We start from the raw sequence: 22,490 nt of genomic DNA on the forward strand, positions 1-22,490 counted from the left end.
GGTCACGAGTTTGAGACCACCCTGGCCAACATGGTGAAACCCCCGTCTCTACTAAAAATACAAAAAATTAGCCAGGCGTGGTGGTGGGCACCTGTAATCCCCATCCACTCAGGAGGCTGAGGCAGGAGAATTGCTTGAACCCAGGAGGCGAAGGCTACAGTGAGCTAAGATTATGCCACTGCACTCCAGCTTGGGCAACAGGAGCGAAAGTCTGCCCCCACCCCTGCAAATAATAAATAAATAAATAAATAAATAAAATATACACATTCTTGCCTTAGCACACTGTATTTTAAGCTGAAGCAATGTAATGATGATAATATTTTTACAAATATGATTATTTTATGTCATTGTATCATACCAGTTAATTAAGGAGAATTGATATAGCTTTAGAACACTAAATATACCTCTCACTGAATAATTAAACTTTGTAGCTAGTAAGTGACTAAATTGGAGAGAGCCTTGAATAGGATGTATAAAGGGACTGTGTTAACCGCTTTCCTTCAAAGTGCACATACTGACTTGAAGGGAAAACTGTGCCACATTATGAAGAAGGAAATAGGTACAGAGAGTGGGGGGTAACTTGACCAAAGTGGCCCAAGTCGAAACTGGCAGAGCTGAGATTTGAACCCAAGCATGTTTGACTCAAAAGTGTCTGCTTTACTCATTATGCTAAATCTGATTGAAGAAAGTTTTCGCTTTGATAATCTCTGGGACGCTAAAACACCTAAAATAAATAGTTTGCCTGCCTTGTGATTAAAGGGAGGGCCTTAAAGGAAGAGCATGATGTCAAGATCAGAAGACTCGGTCATGCACCATGGCTCACCCTGTAATCCCAGCACTTTGGGAGGCCGAGGCAGGAAGATTACCTGTGCCCAAGAGTTGAGACCAGCTTGGGCAACGTAGTGAGACCCTGTCTCTACAAAAAATAAAAAAGTCAGCTGAGCATGGTGGCGCATGACTATAGTCCCAGCTACTTGGGAGGCTTAGGTGGGAGAATCACTTAAGCCCAGGAGGTCGAGGCTGCAGTGAGCCATGATTGTGCCACTGCACTCCAGGCTGGGCAACAGCCTATCTCAAAAATAAATAAATAAGATCAGCAGACCAGTGTTGTTCTCTGTGTGAATAGGAAAACAGCTGAGAATATCTGACCTCAGGTGCCTCCTTGATAAAATGGGAATAATGCAACCTACCTCACAGTCTTTTGGAGATGTTAAATGAGCGTATGTGTATATAGAAGTGCTTTATAAACCATAAAGTACTACATTTACTGACTGTGGGCCACGCACAGTATTAAAGCACTTTACATGGATGATCTCATTTAATCACCATGACAGCCCAATGAGCTAATTGCTCTTCTGCTTGTTTTATAGGACTCTGAAGTCAGCTTGCCCGTGGCCAAGGAACTAGTAGAAGGAGGAGGCTGGTGTTCCAAGGCACCACAAAGGGCTTATGGGCCCACACTCAAGCCCCCCACCACACTTCTGCCCTGTACATGTGGTTATATGGTCACCAACTACATATTTACATATCACCTACATAATACGGACAACCCATCTCAGATTCAAAGGTACTCTATAGCGGTGACACTCCTGCCTTCTCCTCACTGGAATATTAACAAGTTCTGGCAGAAGTGGAATAATGAGAGTCAGAAGACAGACATCTCTCTGGGAGCTGCTTTTTCGTAAGACCAGGAATACAATTTCTGAACGCATTCTTAATTTGATCCCATTTATCTAGACATTAATCCTAGTCTGATAAATTTCTGAAGTACCCGCATGCTAAATTTAAATTTATTTATTTTTGTGTATTCTAAATTCATCCCTAATGAATCAGAAATTCTTAGGTACCTCTTTATCTTACATAGTACGTAAGCATAAAATATATAGCTTGTGTTTTAGTCTCTAAAATTTGACTGTATTGGGAAATTAAGATGTTTATAGTTCTAAGCCAGGCATGGTGGCTTAAGCCTGAAATCCCAGCACTTTGGAAGGCCGAGATGAGAGGATCACTGGAGGCCAGGAGTTTGAGACAAGCCTGGGCAACATAGCAAGACCTCATCTCTATAAATATTAAAAAAAAATAATTAGCTGAGGCCGGGCAAAGTGGTTCATGCCTATAATCCCAGCACTCTGGGAGGTCAAGGTGGGTGAATCAGTTGAAGTCGGAAGTTCAAGACCAGCCTGATGAACATGCTGAAACCTCGTCTCTACCAAAAATATAAAAATTAGTTGGGCATGGTCGTGGGTGTCTGTAATCCTAGCTACTCAGGAGGCTGAGGGAGGAGAATCGCTTGAACCCAGGAGGCAGAGGTTGCAGTGAGCTGAGATCACACCATTCCACTGCAGCCTGGGCAATAAGAGCAAAACTTTATCGCAAAAAAATAAAAAAATAAAAATTATTAGCTGGGCATAGCGGCATGGCCTATAGTCTCAACTACTCAGGAGGCTGAAGTGGGAGGATCATTTGAGCCCAGGAGGTCAAGGCTGTAGTGAGCCCTGATTGTGTCACCGAACTCTAGACGAGTGAGACCCTGTCTCTAAAAATATACAAATAAATACATATTTTAAAAGCTTTAAAGCAGAAAGAGAGGCTAAATAATTTCCACCACTTTCTTAGGATTCACTAAATACTCATGATTTTGAGTTCACAAAGACACTTCCGTTGTGAGATATGTATCCCCTACTTTTCAGCCCAACTCAGTAGATGAGTTTGATGTGAGTTTACATTTGAGTGAGTTTGCCTCCTCTTTCCTCACTTACCTCATTCTCCTCATTATCTGTAAAATATTCTTTTTCAGTGTGCCTGTATGAAATCTGTTCTTAGAGGCTGTGGGAGCTTTAAAATTAATGATGGACTCACAGTAATGCAGTGGGGTCTGAGATCACCCTGGCAGGCAAACACTTTGCATGAGGTGTAATTGAAAACGCTTACTACCACTAAATGACCCAGTTTCCATCCTAAGCTTTGTCCCCTGCACAGCATTCAAGACAAAACAAAAAGCCCTGACCAGTGCCATGTGAAAAAAAGTAAAAGAACATGGATTTCAGATAAGAATGATCCAGAAACCAAAGGAATTTGGGAAAGACTTTGTAGATGCAAAGGAGTAAATACAGAACATGAAGAAAGCTAAGGGGGCCTCAGTTTGGGGTAGTGAACCCACTGAGCTTCAAAAGATGTTTAAGCAGCATCTAAATGAGAAACCTCCCTGGGCGTGGTCAGTTGCCAACTCAAAAAGGACGAGGGAGACATCATCCTCCTGCCTGCACCCCCCTTTCCTACTTAGAGCTTAGCAGGAGGGGCTGTAATATGATTACTTGTTGAGAAAGGGATTTCTAGTTGCTGCTTTAGAGGAGACTGAAATGACCTATTGGTTTCCTTTGATGTTTCGTTTGCTGACACAACTGCTGGATTTTGAAATGCAGTAGAACTCTAATTTAGTTCAGAAGCTTGTTTTCAAATGTATATTTCAGTCACAGAACTTATTTTTATCTAAAATCCACTTCTCCGAATTTTAAAAAATGCAAGTCTTTTCTTCACAAAAGGTGTAAGTTTCCTATACCATCTCCTCTCACTTTCATTTGGCTTCTTCAATTCCCTCTGAGCTGGGAGCAGACTTCAGGAAACACGGCTGTTGTGGGGTGCATGGGAGAGAGTCCTAGCCCCCATCTATTCTTCCTCACTGTGCCATGTACCGAACCTCATGAATGGCCTCTAAGACTGGACTTAGATCAGCCTTGCTGCCAATCCTAGGGACCTGCTAGGCCCAAAGAGGTCCCAGCGGAAAGGACATAGGGACATGGTAGGCAGAGTGGGATCCTCTCCTTCCAAGCTGGTTTGGGGAGAAAAATCCAACAGATTAATTGCTACATCTTCATTAGTTCACTTTCCCCTATGGGCTGGTCCTGTAGTATGGCCTATCCTTTAGTAAAGACAGTTACGCTAACGGAACTAGGCACAGATGGGCTTTAGGCTAGAATTCCATTTTCCCTCTGTCTCTATCCTTTTCTCTGAGAAGTGTCCTTACTGCTTGAACCTCAGCAGAAGAGGTGGCCACTGCAAGGGCTGGGTGGCTAATGTGCATCCCATAGGCCAAGTTATGCTTCACCTGTTTTCTTGGACCTGCACAGTTTTCTTTTTGTTTGTTTGTTTTGAGACAGAGTCTCGCTCCATCACCAGGTGCCAGGCTGGAGTGCAGTGGCGTCACCTCGGCTCACTGCAACCTCCGCCTCCCGGGTTCAAGCAATTCTCCTGCCTCAGCCTCCCGAGTAGCCGGGACTACAGGCATGCATCACCACACCTGGCTAATTTTTTTGTATTTTTAGTAGAGACAGGGTTTCACCATGTTGGTCAGGATGGTCTTGATCTCTTGACCTCGTGATCCGCCCGCCTCGGCCTCCCAAAGTGCTGGGAGTATTCATTTTCTTTTTAATTTGAATGTCAGTGTCTTTAAAAAGGGCACAAACTCTCCAGGTCTCTGTTAATCCCTAAATCCACCCTTCCCAGGCAGCCCACTCAGCTCATTCCATGTTACCTAACACCACTGTGGGCTTTTGACCTTTCAACCTCTGGTGAGCGAAAAATTCTCAGTTAACAGCCTCAGAGCCAGCCTTAGATCCTGAGGTCCCAGGGCCTTTGGAGAATAAAAGGTGGATCAAAGACTAACCAATCTCTCTGTCTAGGAAATATTTTAAAAATCCAATGAAGCCACTCCTGGTCCTCCTGGTTCTGCATCTTCTGTTGGATGCCCGCACCTGGTGGGCCCTCTGCAAGACCACCTACAGGGTGGGACTACTGCTGAATTGCAAATCCTATGAGGTTCTGGTTGGAGTTTATGTCAACATAGATCTTGTCTTTTCTCACCTGTTTCCATCAAAGCAATGCTTAATTGGGGCTGATCTGGGCTCCGGGGAAGCAGGGGAGAGGGCAGTCATTCTTTCACTGGGTGCATTTAGTTTTACTCCACTAACAAGTTCAAAATGCTCTGGAGTTTCATTCTTCCTTCCTCTCCTCCTCACACTTTTCCATCCTTTCCCTTCTTTGACTCCCAAACCCAAACGTGGTATGTAAGTAGAGCAGACACAGGTTTGAAACATTGTAGATCTTTATTTTATTCACCTCAAGCCCCACATTAAATCCCACATCCGTGTTTGCTAAAACATATTAGGTTCTGTAACCCTGGTCGTGTCCTTGGAGACCATTTCGAGTCACAAAATAAGCAATGTGTACTTTTTTGGAATGGTCAGTCATTTAAAACTATCATAGAAGCAGCAACTGCACTATGAAACAGAAAGCAACTTCACTTTTTAAACAGATAAAACACAGGATTATAAAGACATCTGATGCTTTTTGCAGGTTTCTTCCAAATGTTTCCCTGGATCTCAGGGGATAGCTTTCAACTCTCCTTTGCTATTCGGTATATTTGGGTAAAAGTTTGAGAAACCGTGTGAAATTCTGGCAAGTATTTTTGGAAAATACAGTCTGCTTTTGTATCTGAGAAGAGTCTTTTCTTATTTCTGGGGTTCAGGGAATAAGGAATAATGTAGCCCTTGGCTGGACACTTAAATGTGTTCCTGGACTTGCCAAAAAGACTTGGGTTGAGTCACTGGACTTGACTTCAAATTCCCATTCAGAGACCACTGGGATTGTAAAATCTTTTGCTGCTGAGTCCATTTCTTGTAACCGACTCCATGTATTGAAGAATAAATCATTCAGCTCTGTTAGTGTTGGTTTTGGGGTCTCTTTCCACAGCCCAAGCGCGGTTATCCTGATTTGTAGGAGCAGGATCCAGCATTTGCATTTGCTCTGTTCTGCATTTACTGGAAAGTAAATAAGCCCCAGTAAAGAAGCTGTATTATGCATGTCTTCTGCCTTGGGTGGCAACTGGAATTTGCTGAATTTGCTGAGTGCAACTTAAAGTTTAAAAGGCTCCTGAGCCTCACCTTTTCATGCCATGAAAGTCAAATGGAAAACCAAATAATCAGCATAAGCAAACTGGTGGGTCCTTTCTCTTGGTCTCAACTGACTCCAGACCCTGTTGTGGAATTCCAGTACTTCTTTTCTCCCGCTTCCAGATGTTAAGTCTCCGTGACCGGACTTAAACAAGTCCATCTCCTCTCCCCTTCTCAGATAATCAACCACCGATTTTCCATAATACTTAGGACACTGTGGTACAAAAAAAAGTGAGGTCTCCCCAAAACTCAAAAACAAACAAAAATCCACTCATCTCCATTGATTTTGTGGATGTCTCGTTTTATGTCAGTCTCACTAGAACTTAAAAATTACTTTTAAAGTAATAAAGCTGATTTTCACATGCCTTATATAGACTTTCGCTAATGCCAACCAAAGGCATTTTGCCCAGACTGCTTTCCCCAGCTTATACACAGAGTTGAAAGCAGGGAATGGGATGAAGTGGAATGGAAGAACAGATGTAAATACTAAGCATCTTGCACGTTTAGTGACTCGCCCCCAAATGGGACCCTAACTTAGATCCTGCAAATTCCTGTTCAATCTTTCTAGGCAAGATGCTTAATTATTGTTATGGGTAGGGAAGGAAATTGTTAGCGGCTGAAAGTATCCGAGTCACATGGCACCAAAATTTATCACTGGTAGCGAATATCCAAGTTACCTTCAACGAATACATACGGGTCTGCTGCAACCTCAATTCTTACCACCTCAGAAGAAAGACCAACTGAGGGTCATAAGGCAGAAAAAGAGACTGAGGCTTGTTTCAGAGCAGGACAGGAAGCTTATTAAAACACTTTAGCTCACACCTGTAATCCTAGCACTTTGGGAGGTCCAGGCGGGCGGATCACGAGGTCAAGAGATAGAGACCATCTGGGCCAACGTGGTGAAACCCCGTCTCTACTAAAAATACAAAAAAATTAGCTGGGTGTGGTGGCACGTGCCTGTAGTCCCAGCTACTCGGGAGGCTGAGGCAGGAGAATTGCTTGAACCCAGGAGGTGGAGGTTGCAGTGAGCTGAGATAGTGCCACTGCACCCCAGCCTGGCGCCTGGTGACGAAGTGAGACTCTGTCTCAAAAAGACAAAAAAAAAAAAAGCCACTTTAGAACAGGAACATGAAGCAAGTGATACAGGAGACAGAAAGAAATTATTTTAAACAGATAATGAGGGCAAGAGTCCTCGGCAGAACTTCCCTTCTAACAAAAAGCAGCCCAAGAAATCACTTCTTTTTTCTTTATTTTCATTTATTTATGTATTTTTTATTTTAAAATTATTTATTTATTTATTTATTTATTTATTTATTTAAAGATGGGGTTTCACCATGTTGGTCAGGCTGGTCTTGAACTCCCGACCTCAGGTGATCCGCCCGCCTTGGCCTCCAAAGTGCTTGGATTACAGGCGTGAGCCACCACGCCCGGCCTAAGAAATCACTTCTTTTCTAACAAAGAGCAGCTTAGGAGACTGGGCTGCAAACATAGATAAGGAAGCTGGAAACTGGCACAAGGGGATGCCAGGAGCTGCACAGCTAGAAAGGACTAGCTGGGTCCCGTCAGGTCCACCATGGGGGCTCCACCACCCCTCTGTTTTTAGCACATGCACAGTAAGTAAGAAAGAAAGAAGCAACATGGAGTAGCTACCCACCTGCATAATAAAAGATGGGGTGGGGGCGGTCATAGATTCACGTCCTATGCAGATGGCACACCTAGTCCTAACCAGTTTTTCACGCCCTATGTAGATCAGACACTGCCTCCACACTAGCTCATCTATAAAACCCCCTGCATTTAACCACGGATCAGCTACCCATTTTTCCGGGACCCCTCTCTGTAGCAGAGAGCTATTCTCTTTCTTTCGCCTATTAAAATTCTGCTCTAAACCTCACCTTTTGTGTTTCGCATCCTCGATCTCTGTGGCCATGAGACCGAGAACCTTGGGTGTCACCGCAGACAACAAGGCTGCTTCACAAGTACACTTGGAAGAGAGCCAAGTGGACGCCTTGGAGGTCAAGTGCCGGGTTTTATCTTTAACCTAGGATTTTATATGCTGGCCTGTTTTCCGTGTCTTGTGCCCCTTTTCCTCATTCTTCCCTTAGGGGGAGCCGCCTGCATGTGTCGTGCCCTGCTTGTGCTGGGAGGTGAGCATGTGCAGTGCGCTTAAGAAGTTGTATGCGTGCTCACCTGAGGCTTTCTTCCATTTTCCAGTGGAACGCCCCAAGAAGGTCATACTCCGCCATTTTGTCTCTTAATGCGCATGCTCAAGCCCACTGGCCCAATTCCTGAGATCTTATTGGAAGCTAACAATGACCAATTTCAAGTGTTTTCATCTATTGGGAAACTGCCTCTCCCTGGTGTGGCCATGACCAATGATCATTTTAGAGAGGCAGTGTGACAACCGCCAAACCATTCCCTGATCCTCACCTGACATTCCTGGCAGGTTGGGAGGAGGAGCCCTCCTCTGCCCTGCTCATGCCTGGCTAGCTACCTACTGTAACAAAATCAGTACCATGGCTTCCCAGCGATTCTGTATTTTGGTAACAGTCTCAACTTGTGGAGAAGGTGGCATGATGTAGTGAACGGGCCAAGATTTAAATCCCAGAGCCACCCTTTATTGGCCACATACCATTAGGTATGTGTTACAGGCCTCTCCTGGGCCTCATTTTTTTCACCTGCAAAATGGGAAATGATGGCAAGGATCAAATAAGATGACAACTGTAAGAAGCAAGCCCAATGCTAGGCACACAGTAAATGTGTTTCCTTTCCCTTTTTAAGTCAGAGTTTGAACATAAAGTAACTCCCCCACGAAGAGCTGACTCTGCCTATGGGCACTGTTTCTATGAAGGGAGCTCTTGGTGGCCCTTTGTTGTGACTGTTGATTGCACACATCTGGAAACCATGACAACCATTTTGCTTTGAGTTCAGCTTGGCCCAAATGTAGCTCTGTATAAGGCAGCTTCTATACTTCAGTTTTTCCCAACACATCATAGCTTGGCTTGAATTTGGGCAGAGGGGTGGGTGCCAAAGGAAATGTACAGTGTCTGGGAAAAATTCAGATTCAGCTAACAATTACCCAGAACTGTATGGTCCCACGGGGGCACTGTTCCTGGAGCTTTCATGTACATTATCCCACCGAAAATGCCATAGGAAGCTTTATGATGGTGCCTCCTTTGCAGGTGTTTCCATGACCCTGGGAGGTTTAAGTGACTTTCCCAAGTTCACAGAGATAATAAGGCATGGACTTGGGATAAGATACCAGCCTTCTGACATGGAAGAAAGCAGGTCACAAGGATTTGCAGTGTTGGAAGAACAGCAGCTGTAGCATCTGCCTGCCGAAGTGTACCTTGAGTTGACACTGTCCACAACAAGTACTGAAGGCGAGGGAGGGGAGGTCTTCCGTAAGTTTCCTTGGCCGTTAGAAGAAACCCTGTGTCCAGGCTTCCTGTCAACTAAGTCACATATCAAACTGGGGCAGATAGTGAGATATGGCTAATTAAACGTGCCATGTAAAACAATATCTGACCGCTAATTTTAAAAAACAGTTTGTAAAATACTCCTGGCATCATTTAATCTTTTGGGGTTTTTGCTTGTTGGATTCAGAAGGTATTTTAGGACCAACATTAATTGCCCATTCATTTATTCAAGAAATATTTATTAACCTACTTACTGTGTATCAAGCACTGTTTTGTTTTGTTGTTCTTTGTTTTTTTGAGACAGAATCTCACTCTGTTGCCTAAGCTGTAGTGCAGTGGTAGGATATCTGCTCATTGCAACCTCTGCCTCCTGGGTTCAAGTGATTCCCATGTCTCAGACTCCCAAGTAGCTGGGATTACAGGCACATACCATCATGCCCAGAAATGTTTTGTATTTTAGTAGAGGCGGGGTTTCTCCATATTGGCCAGGCTGGTCTTGAACTTCTGACTTCAGGTGATCTGCTTGCCTCAGCCTCTCAAAGTGCTGGGATTACAGGTCTGACCCGCCACACCCGGTCATGAAAACTCTTTAACCCAAACTCTTCAAAGTGCCATCTTTTGTAACCTATGAAGTATCAATAGATTCAGATTTGGGGTAGGGGGGAGGAATGCTAAAAAATAAGTCGGCTTTATTTTCTGTAACATGTAAAGAAATACAATAATTCTACAGGCAATTCCTTGGTGGGCTTATTTGGTAACTGTTTTCCTTCTTTTCCATGTTCCTCTTGCTCTTTGGTTTGTAGGAGGACCCCTTTAGTCCCAGGAGGCAATTCTGAGTCCCAACATGTCCTGCACCATCTCCTGTGCCCACTGCCAGGGGAAGGCTACCAGAGTGTGGATTTCAGCACTGCTCTGATTGGACGATAAGCAAGGAGAATAATATGCTGCTAGGGGTTTAGAGAGAAAAAAAATACTAGAATACCAGAATGCAGTATTTTGACTTTCCTCCCTCCAAATCAAAAGCCTGGTGAATGAAATTATGACCATTATTCAAGTGCGATTATACTGAGTATGTAAAATGGAAACACTGAAAGTAAATTATACATTTGGATATTACATTTCCTATTTGAGACCACGCCAGAAACATTTTATTATTGTTGAGTGTAATGTCAGGAGACAAACGTCTACAAATATTATACATAACTTTTTGCGTTTTCTCTCTTTCCCATTTATGTCAAGTTGAACACATAGTATGACTTTTAAGTTCTCCCTTCCTTCTCCTTCCCCACACTGAATGTCAAGTGATCACACTCAATCTTGATTATCCTAAATTTACCCTTAGGATCTGTCACCCAATGGTGACAGATGTCACAGCCAGACCAAAAGGGTTTTTTAATTAGTATAAAAAGGAGAGGCCAGGCTTGGTAGCTCATGCCTGTAATTCCAGAACTTTGGGAGGCTGGGGCGAGAAGATCCCTTGAGCCCAGGAGTTTGAGACCAGCCTGGGCAACATGGTGAGATTTGTCTCCACAAAAATATATTTTTTTAAATTTAGCTAGGTGTGGTGGCACGCCCTGTAGTCTCAGCTACTATGGAGGCTGAGATGGGAGGATGGCTTGATCCTGGAAGGTGGAGGCTGCAGTAAGCCAAACGGCACCAGTGCCCTCCTGTCAAAAGAGAGAGAGAGAGGAGAGAGAAAGAGAAACAGAGCCTCTAAAGAAACCTATAAAACTGTGGTCTTTTTTTTTTTTTCTCGTTTTTTTCTTTTTTTGGTGGCTTACACCTGTAATCCCAGCACTTTGGGAGGCCGAGGAAAACTGCGGTCTTAATGGATGCTGGCAAACAGCTTGGAAAGAACTGCCAGCGCCGGTGAATTACAGAATACAACTGTGGCTACAGGCTGTTCTTGCCAGCTCAGGCGTCGGCGTGAAAACCGGGTAATAACCCGAGGGAACTGTGGGTTCTCGCGTAAACAAGATCTTGCAGATATGGGTGTGGGGGAGGCCAGGACCCCGCGCAGCGCCAGCTGGGGTTGCCGGGGCGCGAGCGCTGGGCGGCGCCGTTGGGGTCACAGCCGCGGCGTGAGGATGGCTTCCAGCTTTAAGAAGTCCAGCGCCGCTGCCACCAGCCAGAAGAGAAAGGTGGTACCTAAGCCCGAGCTCACTGAAGATCAGAAGCAAGAAGTTAGAGAAGCGTTTGACCTCTTCGACGCCGACGGAAGCGGGACCATCGATGTGAAGGAGCTGAAGGTGGCCATGAGAGCGCTGGGCTTCGAACCCAGGAAGGAAGAGATGAAGAAGATGATCTCTGAGGTGGACAAGGAGGGCACGGGGAAGATCAGCTTCAATGACTTCCTGGCCGTGATGACTCAGAAGATGTCTGAGAAGGACACCAAAGAAGAAATTCTGAAGGCCTTCAAGCTCTTTGATGACGATGAGACCGGGAAGATCTCGTTCAAAAACCTGAAGCGCGTGGCCAACGAGCTGGGGGAAAACCTCACGGACGAGGAGCTGCAGGAGATGATCGACGAAGCTGATCGGGACGGGGACGGCGAAGTGAATGAGGAGGAGTTCCTTCGGATCATGAAGAAGACCAACATTTACTGAAGTCGGTTCAGAAGCTAAAGTGACTCTGGGTTCCCCGCTTCCGTTTTGTGAAACTTTCGAGGACAGCGGCTTCCTGTCCTTTCTTCACCCCACCCCCACCCCCATAATTTTGTCTAGATCTATTTCCATATCTCTAGCTCAATTAATAGAATTTGAAAGATGCTTATAACGTGGGTTTTGGTTTTTAATTCTCAAGAGCCAACCTGGAGCACATGAGGTTAAGCAAAGGCCCCTGAAGTTGGAGTGCCCCCTCCATTTGCCCTGTGCTGAACTTGCAGAGACATCCGTTGAGCTGGAGGCAGGACAGCTTCTGGGACACACAAAAATATGGTTCCCTTGTCACTTCTTTGGTGGTCTTAAATTATCTTGCTTCATATATCATTCCTTAAATTCCAGTAATTGTTCCAGCATAATGAGAAGGAATCTGCCAGTGGATTTGCCTGGCCTGTCCACTTAGCTGAATACCAGTTTGAAGGAAAACAGTGTGGCCACTTACAAACTGACTGAGCTCAGGACAGATAATCTTATAAAAGATAGGCTTGCCTGGGGTGGTAGTAAGTTGTGCAATTTAGACTATTCACTGGCTTCATACATGCAAATGATTCTTCGTTTGTGTGTAAATTGTCCACCGTGGGTTTATCTAAGGCCAGTATGTATACCAGGGATATAGAATAAAAATAAAATCTAATATTGGCCCAAGAAATGTATAATTTGCTTAAGAGGTTATGCTAACACATGATTTTGAGTACGCATTTACAAATGAGATCTTAGTTTAAGAAATTGTAACAAATATCTTAATATAACATTTTAAGCTACTAAACAGCCCTTGGAAAGATCAATGAATATCTTAGTTATTAGTCTATTATGACCTTAGTCATCTTATTACTGCTTGATGATGAGCCACTATCTCCCTGCTCATTCTTAGAACAGCTTGGTTCTTGGTACTTGCCATTTAGCCTCTCTGGCATATAGTTGATGTCAGAGTGTCTGGTGTGTAGGTGGTGCTCTATTTTACAAATCCCAGTGAATTGTTCCACTGTGGTTTGTTTATGTGTTAATACTGCTTGTTTTCTGTCAGAAATTAAGTCTTTCTTCCTTTGGAGTAAAATATCTATCATTTTGAATATCTACAATTCTGAAGTTAAAGTTTTGAAAATGTAATTGTGGGAAAATAACAAATCCATCTGCTGAGATGGAGGCTTTGAATACTGTTTTAATAACAGGGAATGAAACAAAGAGGCAGGATATTTTGGTCACAACTAAACCTAAATTTAATCCTCATACAAAGCCCCATTAAGATAAAAGCTCAAAATCTGGTAACATTTTCACTTGCTTTGTCAGCAATTTTACCCTTCTGAGGGTGTGGATCTAATCAGAGGAACAAACTACCCTGGCCTTCATTCTCATTAACAGGGACTAATTTGTCAAAGCGGCTGTACTAGCTGAAGTGATGGGTATGGAAGCATTCACTGTGAGGATTTTGCTGAGGTGCCCAGTACAGGGCAGGGAAACTCACCCAGGCTGCAAGATGCTAACGGTTCAGGTTCAAGGTCTTAGTGTGCACTCAGGTGCAGTCAGGGTGGAAACAGGTGCAATTTGGGCAGCATCAGTATGAAGGGCCTGATCTGAGGGCAGGGGGAGGAGGGGGCATTCTGAGAAGCAAGAGTTCCTGGTATCCTGTTGACCAGCGTCTTGGCCCAGGGATCAACGTATGAATTAAAGTAGAAATACCAGCAACAAAGTTGGCAGAAACTAGGAGAAGCAGAGTCTCAGCCAACTGGACTGGGCTTAGTCTTGGCTCCTGGCCCAGCAGATGATAGAAGAGAAAACCAGGAACCCAGGCTGAAGCCCAGCTATCAGGCTGGCCACACACCATGCAGAGCCTTACAGGGGTGGCCTGAGGGCAAGATTCACTCCAAGCAAGGAAAGGGGGCTCCAGAATATTTCTGAATCCCACTCACTGCCAGGGAAGAACCTCTCAATGTACTGAATAGTGCATTCTCCTGCTTCTCAACCAGCTCATACTCTAGAGAATGTGGGGAAAAGGGGAGGAGAGTCTACTGGAACAAGCCTAAACTGGCATTTGAATTTTAAGAGAAGTTAATCATACTTTGGCTGGGTCAGCAATGTCTCTTAGTCTTTACAAAAGTAGAACACAAAAAATTCAAAGGAAATGTACAGACACCTATTTGCAGATGAGGAAACACAGCTATAAATATTGGGAAGAACTGGCCGAGCATGGTGGCTCACACCTGTAATCCCAGCACTTTGGGAGGCTGAGGCACGTGGATCACTTGAGGTCAGGAGTTCAAGACCAGCCTAGGCAATATAGTAAAACCCTATCTCTACTAAAATTACAAAAATTAGCTGGGTGTGATGGCATGTGCCTGTAATCCCAGCTACTTGGGAGGCTGAGGCAGGACAATTGCTTGAATCTGGTAAGGGGAGGTTGCAGTGAGTCAAAGTAATGCCATTATACTCCAGCCTGGGTGACAGAGCATGACTCTGTTTCAAAACAAAAGAAAACAAACAAACAAAAACAGATTGGGAAGAACTAAAAATGTAATTTTCAAGGGGCTATCACAAATGGTCCCAATAAAGAAAAAGCAGAATTCATGTTAAAGAAACCCATGCAATGTGTAGGAACCTCATGGAAGAGATCTTGCTTTCTAATCATCTAGGGACTAGATGAAAAGCAGAGCATAGGGCTAAGGATGAAAATACAACAGTAATAAGGTATTAATATATTATCAAGAAAGCTATTGCTCCATATAAGCAGAGGACGTTAAAGGGATTTTTTTTTTCTCAAGGATATCTTAATGTTTTAAATGACACAGAAAGGGATAGGTCCAACTCTTGATATTGTTGCAGGTTGGTTTCTGTAGGCAGCACTCTGAGTCTGAGATTTGTATGCAGAAAATTAATTCAAATGTGCTTTTCAGATCACCCAGGTGGAGGAGGGAAGAAACCAGGACTGGGCAGAGACAGGCTGGGCTGTAACCAAGTCACAACAAAGGCATCAGCTGGTCCCATGGTGAATTCTGGACCTGGGATGCCTGGTCCCAAGGTGTTCCAAACTGGGACAAGAAAGTTGTTCCTTTAAAACTTCTCATTGACTGTCAGTCACTGGCCATGAGCAGTCTCCAGGAAGGGGGGATGACCTTGAACAAGGTGGATGTCTTTAGCCAAGGGCAATCACTGGGAAGAAGAACCAGCTACAAACTGTCAGCTTCCAACATTTCCAGCATCTGGGAGGATGAGGGCTTCAGTTCTAAGGGGAGGGGTATGGATGGTGGAATCTGGGCAGTACACTGTGGCTCCGCTATAGTCCACCCCTTGCACCACTTAGATCCGCTGACTTTTTTTTCCCAGAGATGGAGTCTCACTCTGTTGCTCAGGCTGGAATGCAGTGGTACGATCTCGGCTCACTACAACCTCCGCCTCTCGGGTTCAAGTAATTCTCCTGCCTCAGCCTCCTGAGTAGCTGGGACTATAGGTGGTGTACCACCATGCCCGACTAATTTGTTGTATTTTTAGTAGAGATAGGGTTTCACTGTGTTAGCCAGGATGGTCTCTACTTCCTGATGTCGTGATCTGCCTGCCTCAGCCTCCCAAAGTGCTGGGATTGCAGGCATAAGCCACCGCCCCAAGCCAGATCCACTGGCTTTTATGTAAGTTCTGGGAGAAGCTGATTCAGGATTCTGATGGACCTGTCTTCCCGAAGGAAATGTGTAAAAGGAAAGTTAGAGGAACAAACTATAGCCCCTGCCACAGCAGCTGGTCTCGAGGACACAAATGGTGCTCATCATTTCCCTTAACCACCGGACCTAGATTCCCCTAACCCTTAGCAGGCACCTCTGCTGATGGAGATGGTGGCTCACCTGGTGGGATGATCGAGATCCTCATCCCTGAGTGGTCTGAGTTCCCAGCACCAGGCCCTTCTCAGGCTGTGGCTGCTGTACTTACCTCCCCAACTGCCCCCTTCCTTTTTTTTTTCTTTCTTGAAACTGGGTCTTGCTCTGTTGCCTAGGCTGGAGTACAGTGGCACAATCTTAGCTTACTGCAGCCTTGACTTCTGGAGCTCAAGTGATCCTCTCACCTCAGCCTCCCAAGTGGCTGGGACTACAGGTACATGCCACCATGCCCAGCTAATTATTTTATTTTAATTTTTTTTGTAGTGATGAGATTTCTCCATGTTTCTCAGGCTGGCCTTGAACTCCTGAGCTCCAGCGATCCTCCCACCTTTGCTTCCCAAAGTGCTGGGATTACAGGCATGAGCCACTGCACCTGGCCACATTTATCCCTTTTACCCTTAATATCAAATGCAGGCGCATTGAGAGACAGTTGAGTGATTACTGAGGTGCCAACATACCCTTTTCCTTCTCTTCCTGCAGTTCTACCTCCTCCTGATGATTAGGCAATCATGGATAGTGACTCCTTTCCTTGACTGTTGCTCTATCCGGAGGAACCCACTGTGTTGGGTGGGGACACGTCGTATGAAATTTAATAAGACTTTTGCTGTGCCTATGATAGAAGCATTCCCTCTCTGGGGCCAAGATCTTTAAATGCACAGAGTCCAAAGTCGTGGGGCCAAAAGCAGAAATTAAAGAGGAGATGACTGGGATTATGGTAAGAACTGTTTCCACCCTTGATGTGCTACACCCATGTGTTCTACCTAGGAGATAGCAGACCATATACTGGTCATTCATTTGAAACATATGCTGCATCCCGGAGCATGGGCATTGTATTCTCACTGGTCATCATGCCAGCACCTGTGCTCTAGAGGCTTTTCCCTTGCTCTGTCAGTGTGTTACAGGGTCAGTAGATTTCATGGTCATGTGCCCACTGCTGCACCTCCATTCCTGTAAAATCGGTCCTCTGGTTCAATGTGATGCCATGTGCAACCTTGTGTCAGTAGAATAAATACTCAGATGTTCTGGCTGAAGCTTTCTGAGCAGAAAAGGCTAACCCATGACTGAAATAAGTGTCGAGCCCAGTCAAGATGAGTACCTGCTCTTTCCAGAATAGATGAGATCCAGTGTAGATCACTTGACACAAACAGACCAGCTGGTGTCCTTGATGGACGGTGCTGTTCTGCACTCATCATCCTTGATGAATGAGGGACCCTGCCATGGGGCTCATACACAACCCCCGTCTCTGCCACAATAACCATTCCATTCATGTGCCTATTGAGCCAACACTAGGGTGTCTGTAATCATTGCAAACATTGTTGCTATCATTATCATTATTATTATTATTATTTATTTGAGACAAGTCTTGCTCTGTCGCCAAGGTTGGAGTGCAGTAGCACAATCTCAGCTCACTGCGAACTCTGCCTCCGGGGTTCAAGCGATTCTCCTGCCTCAACCTCTGGAGTAGCTCAGATTATAGGCATGTGCCACCATGAGTGGCTAATTTTTGTATTTTTTGTATAGACAGTGTTTTGCCATGTTGGCCAGGCTGGTCTCAAACTCCTGACCTCAGGTGATCTGCCCACCTCGGCCTCCCGAAGTGCTAGGATTACAGGCATAAGCCACCATGCCTCACCTCTTGGTATTATTATGTTGAGCAAACTGTTATCAATTAAAAATATGAAAAAATAAAAGAATTATATTTTGCCTTTATTCCTTCTTTAATACTATTCTTTATGTAGATGTGAATTCTAAACTATATCATTTTTCTTTACTCTTGAGAGCTTGTTTGGAGGTTCCAGTGGGGGACCACAGCTATTTGTATACCCTTGACCGAAGAAAGGTCCTCATCTATCAAGGATGGTCGTCCTCTTCCACCGAGCACGCAGCTTCAGGAGGAACGCACATGGAGTGGTAAGGGAGGAGGGGAATGCCCGCCGAGCCAGCCAGATCAGCCAAGCAGAATCAACCCTGGTGATCAATGGGGTGACAGTGTCACAGCCAGATCGCCCTCACATCCAACTCTTAAAGATCTTCTTTTAACATTTCTTGCAAGGCAGGTCTACTGGTACAAATTCTCTAATTTTTGCTTGGTTAAGAAAGTCTTTGTTTCTTCTTCACATTTTTTTTTTTTTTTTGAGACAGACTCTCCCTCTGTCATCCAGGCTGGAGTGCAGTGGCCTGATCTCAGCTTACTGCAACCTCTAGCTCCCAGGTTGAAGCAATCCTCATTCCTCAGCCATCTGAGTAGCTGGGATTATAGGCATGTACCACCAGGCCCAGTGAATTCTTGTGTTTTTAGTAGAGACGAGGTTTTACCATGTTGGCCAGAATGGTCTTGAACCTTCTTCACTTTTGAAGGATAATTTCACTGGGAGAATTCTAGGTTAATGTATTTTTCTTTCAACACTTTAAATAGTTCACTCCACTTTCTTGCTTGTGTGGTTTCTGAAGAGAATAATTTAATTCTTATTCTTGTTTCTCTACAGGTAAGGTGGTTTCATATCTCTGGCTTATTTCAAGAATTTCTCTGTGTTTGGTTTCCTACAGTTTGAATATGATATAATTATGTGTAGATTTGGGGCTATTTATCCTGTCTGGTGTGGTCTGAGCTTCCTAGACCTGGGTGTGGTATCTTGTAATCGATTTGGGAAAATTCTCAGTCATTATTACTTCAAATATTTCTTTTGTTCCTTTATGTTTTTTTTTCACTTGTTCCAACTTCTTAATTGATAAATAATATTTTACATGCTTATGAGGTACATGTGATTCTTCATTACAGACATAGAATGTGTATGAACAAGTTAAGGTGTTTGGGGTGTCTATTACCTTGAGTATGTATTGTTTCTATGTGTTGGGAGCTTTTCAAGTCCTCTCTTCTAACAGTTTTGAAATATACAATGCCTTGTTGTTAACTAGACACCCTGCTCTACTCTCAAACACTAGGATTTATTCCTTCTATCTAACTGTGCCTTTGTACCAATTAACCAACCTCTCTTCGTCCCCTCTACCCACACATCTTTCCCAGCCTCGGGTAGCTATCATTCTACTCTCTATGTCCATGAGATCAACCTTTTTAACTCCCACATATGAGTGAGAACATGTGGTATTTGTTTTGCTGTGTCTGGCTTATTACATTTAAGATAAGGACCTTTCGTTCTATCCAGGTCACTGCAAATAACAAGTTTTCATTTTTTTATGGCCAAATAGTGTTCCATTGTTTATATAGACCACATTTTCTTTATCCATTTGTGCACTGAAGAACACTGAGGTTGATCCATACCTGGGGTATTGTGAATAGTGCTGCAATAAACATGGGGGTGCAGGTATCCCTTTAATATACCAACTTCTTTTCCTTTGCAAAAATACCCAGGGATTGCTGGATCATTTGGTAAATCTGTTTTTAGTTTTTTGAGAAACCTCCATCCTCTTTTCCATTATGGCTGTATTAATTTACATTCTCATCAACAGTATATGAGTTCCCTTTTTTTCCTGCATCCTCACCAGCATGTATTTCTTTGTCTTTTTAATAATGGCCTTTCTAACTGGGGTGAGACGATATCTCATCGTGGTTTTGATTTGCATTACTCTGATGATTAGTGATGTCAAGCATTCTTCCATATGCCTGTTGGCCATTTGCATGTCTTCTTTTGATAAAGTCTGCCTGCGTCCTTTGCCCACTGTTTATGTCCCTTGCTTTTTTTCTTCTCCCTCTGGTATTCCCCTCACACATATGTTCCACAGTTTTTTTGGTAATTGTCCCACAATTCTTGCATTTTCTGGTCTTTTTCATTCTTTCTTCTCTTTGTATTTCAGTTTTGGAAATTTCTATTGATATTCAAGCTCACTGATTCTTCCTCTGGCTCTGATCAGTCTATTAATAAACCCTTCAAAGGCTTCCTTCCTTCCTTCCTTCCTTCCCTTCTTTTTCTCTTTCTTCCTTTGCATTCTTTCCTTCTTTCTTTCTCCCTTTCTTTCCCTCCCTCCCCCTTCCTTCCTTCCTTCCTTCCTTCCCTCCTTCCTTCCTTCCTTCCTTCCCTCCTTCCTTCCTTCCTTCCTCCCTCTCTCCCTCCCTTCCTTCCTCCCTTCCTTCCTTCTTTTCTCTCTTTCTTTTTTTCTTTTCTTTCTTTCCGTCTTTTTAAGACAAGTTCTCACTATGTTGCTCTGGCTAGCCTAGAACCCCTGGGTTCAAGTGATCCTCCCAGCTTAGCCTTCCAAGTAGATGGGACAAATACGCCATTCTACCATATCCAGCAATTCTTCATTTCTGTTACAGTGGTTTTTATTTCTAGCATTTCCTTTAGATTCTTTCCTAGAGTTTCCATCTCTCTGCTTACATACACATTTGTTCTCTTATATTGTCCACCTTTCCCATTAGGTCTTCAGCATATTAATTACAGTTATTTTCATTTCTAGCCTGATAATTCCAAAATCTTGGTGATATCTGAGTCAGTTTTTATGCTTGGTTTGTCTCCTCAGACTGTGTTTTTCCTTTTAGGATGTCCCTTATAATTTTTTGTTGAAAACCAGATATGATGTATCAGATAAATGTAACTGAGGTAAACAAGCCATATATATATATATATATATATATATATATATATATATATATTTTTTTTTTTATTGTACTTTAGGTTCTGGGGTACATGTGAAGAACATGCAGTATTGTTGCATAGGGACATATATGGCAATGTGGTTTGCTGCCTCCATCTCCATCACCTATATCTGGCATTTCTCCCTCCACAACTCCCTACCCCCCACTGTCCCTCTCCTAGTGCCCCCCAACAGACCCCAGTGTGTGATGCTCCCCTCCCTGTGTCCACGTGTTCTCATTGTTCAACACTCGCCTATGAGTGAGAACATGCGGTGTCTGGTTTTCTGTTCTTGTGTCAGTTTGCTGAGAATGATGGTTTCCAGATTCATCCATGTCCCTTCAAAGGACATGAACTCATAGTTTTTTGTGGCTGCATAGTATTCCATCGTGTATATGTGCCACATTTTCCCTGTCCAGTCTATCATCAATGGGCATTTGGGTTGGTTCTAAGTCTTTGCAATTATAAACAGGGCTGCAATGAACATACGTGTGCATGTGTCTTTATAAGAGAATGATTTATAATCCTTTGGATATATAACCAGTAATGGGATTGCTGGGTCAAATAGAATTTCTATTTCTAGCTCTTTGAGAAATTGCCACACTGTCTTCCACAATGGTTGAACTAATTTACACTCCCACCAACAGTGTAAAAATGGATTCCCTGTTTAATAAATGGTGGGAAAACTGGCTAGCCATGGGCAGAAAGCAGAAACTGGACTCCTTCCTGGCACCTTACACTAAAATTAACTCCAAATGGATTAAAGACTTATGACATAAGACCTAACACCATAAAAATTCTGGAATAAAACCTAGGCAAAACCATTTAGGACATAGGCATAGGCAAGGACTTCATGACTAAAACACCAAAAGCATTGGCAACAAAAGCCAAAATAGACAAGTGGGATCTAATTAAACTCCAGAGCTTCTGCACAGCAAAAGAAACAATCATTAGAGTGAACTGGCAACCAACAGAATGGGAAAAAATTTTTGTAATCTACCCATCTGATAAAAGGCTAATATCCAGAATCTACAAACAACTAAAACAGATTTACAAGAAAAAAACAAACAAACCCATTCAAAAGCGGGCAAAGGATATGAATAGACATTTTCCAAAAGAAGACATATATGAGGCCAACAAACATATGAAAAAATGCTCATCATCACTGGTCATTAGAGAAATGCAAAACAAGCCTTTAATAGGGGGTTTTATGTTTATCTGGCTTGGAGTTAGGCCGTGTTTCCTGTTTACTATAGCTTTGGTGTCAGAGGCTAAAATTTCCTCTGGTAACCTTGTTTTTGTCTCTCCTGTTAAATTTAGGTTTCTTTAGTGTCTCTTTGAATATGGTGTGACGGTTGAAGTTCTTTAGCTGTAACCCCTCTTATTATACAGGAGCCTTACTGATGCAGCAGTAAGGTAAGAGGATGGGAATAAGTATTCAGCAGTCCTGTGATGAGGTCTCAGTCTTTTAATAAGCCTAAGTTATGTGTTTCCCCTTCCCCATGGTAGAGTGGCCTGGAGTTGGGGGTATCCATTACCCCAGATTGGTAGGCTTTGGTAAAACCACAGTCCATTAAGCTGTGGTAAAACAGTTTCCCTGTGGTCTGGCTTTGTCAAGGAGAACAGAGGGCTCGGGGGGTATTTCAAAATGGCTACTTTTCCCCTCTCCCTGTTGGAAGCACAAGGGGATTTCTCTTGATCTTCACACTGAGAGCCTGTTGGGGTTCCTGCAGGTAAAACTCAGGAAAATTTAAGGGCCTTCATACAAAGAGTCCGCTGGAGTTTGTCCCATGGCCTCAGTTCTCTAACGGATCTAAGAAGAGTTGTTGAATTTCAGTTTGTCCGACTTAATTCTTGTTTTGAAGACAGAAGTGATGACTTCCAAGTTCTCTATATGTTGAACCCAAACCTAAATTATTTTTAATTAACAATTGCATATAGCAACTGTACATTGCATTTATAGAAATATAATTGATTTTTGCATGTGTATCTTTTTTCCTACTACTTTACTGAATTC

The 22,490-nt window shown here is 43.5% G+C and overlaps 1 protein-coding gene and 1 long non-coding RNA gene across 2 annotated transcripts; both read left to right on the forward strand.

The window, feature by feature from the left end:
* Window positions 1-11,395: 11,395 nt before the first annotated feature.
* Window positions 11,396-13,072, forward strand: CETN1 (centrin 1). Its single transcript, XM_032293089.1, has one exon. The coding sequence runs from the start codon at window positions 11,452-11,454 to the stop codon at window positions 11,968-11,970; it is 519 nt and encodes a 172-aa protein (XP_032148980.1). The 5' UTR covers window positions 11,396-11,451; the 3' UTR covers window positions 11,971-13,072.
* Window positions 13,073-16,998: 3,926 nt separating this feature from the next.
* Window positions 16,999-19,064, forward strand: LOC116561308. Its single transcript, XR_004273387.1, has 3 exons — window positions 16,999-17,008; window positions 18,743-18,750; window positions 18,948-19,064. It is a non-coding gene; the product is annotated as an uncharacterized LOC116561308 (long non-coding RNA).
* Window positions 19,065-22,490: the final 3,426 nt, after the last annotated feature.

Source organism: Sapajus apella, unplaced genomic scaffold, assembly GCF_009761245.1.
Source record: "Sapajus apella isolate SASKATOON/1434 unplaced genomic scaffold, GSC_monkey_1.0 scaffold29, whole genome shotgun sequence".
NCBI classification, from domain to species: Eukaryota; Metazoa; Chordata; class Mammalia; order Primates; family Cebidae; genus Sapajus; species Sapajus apella.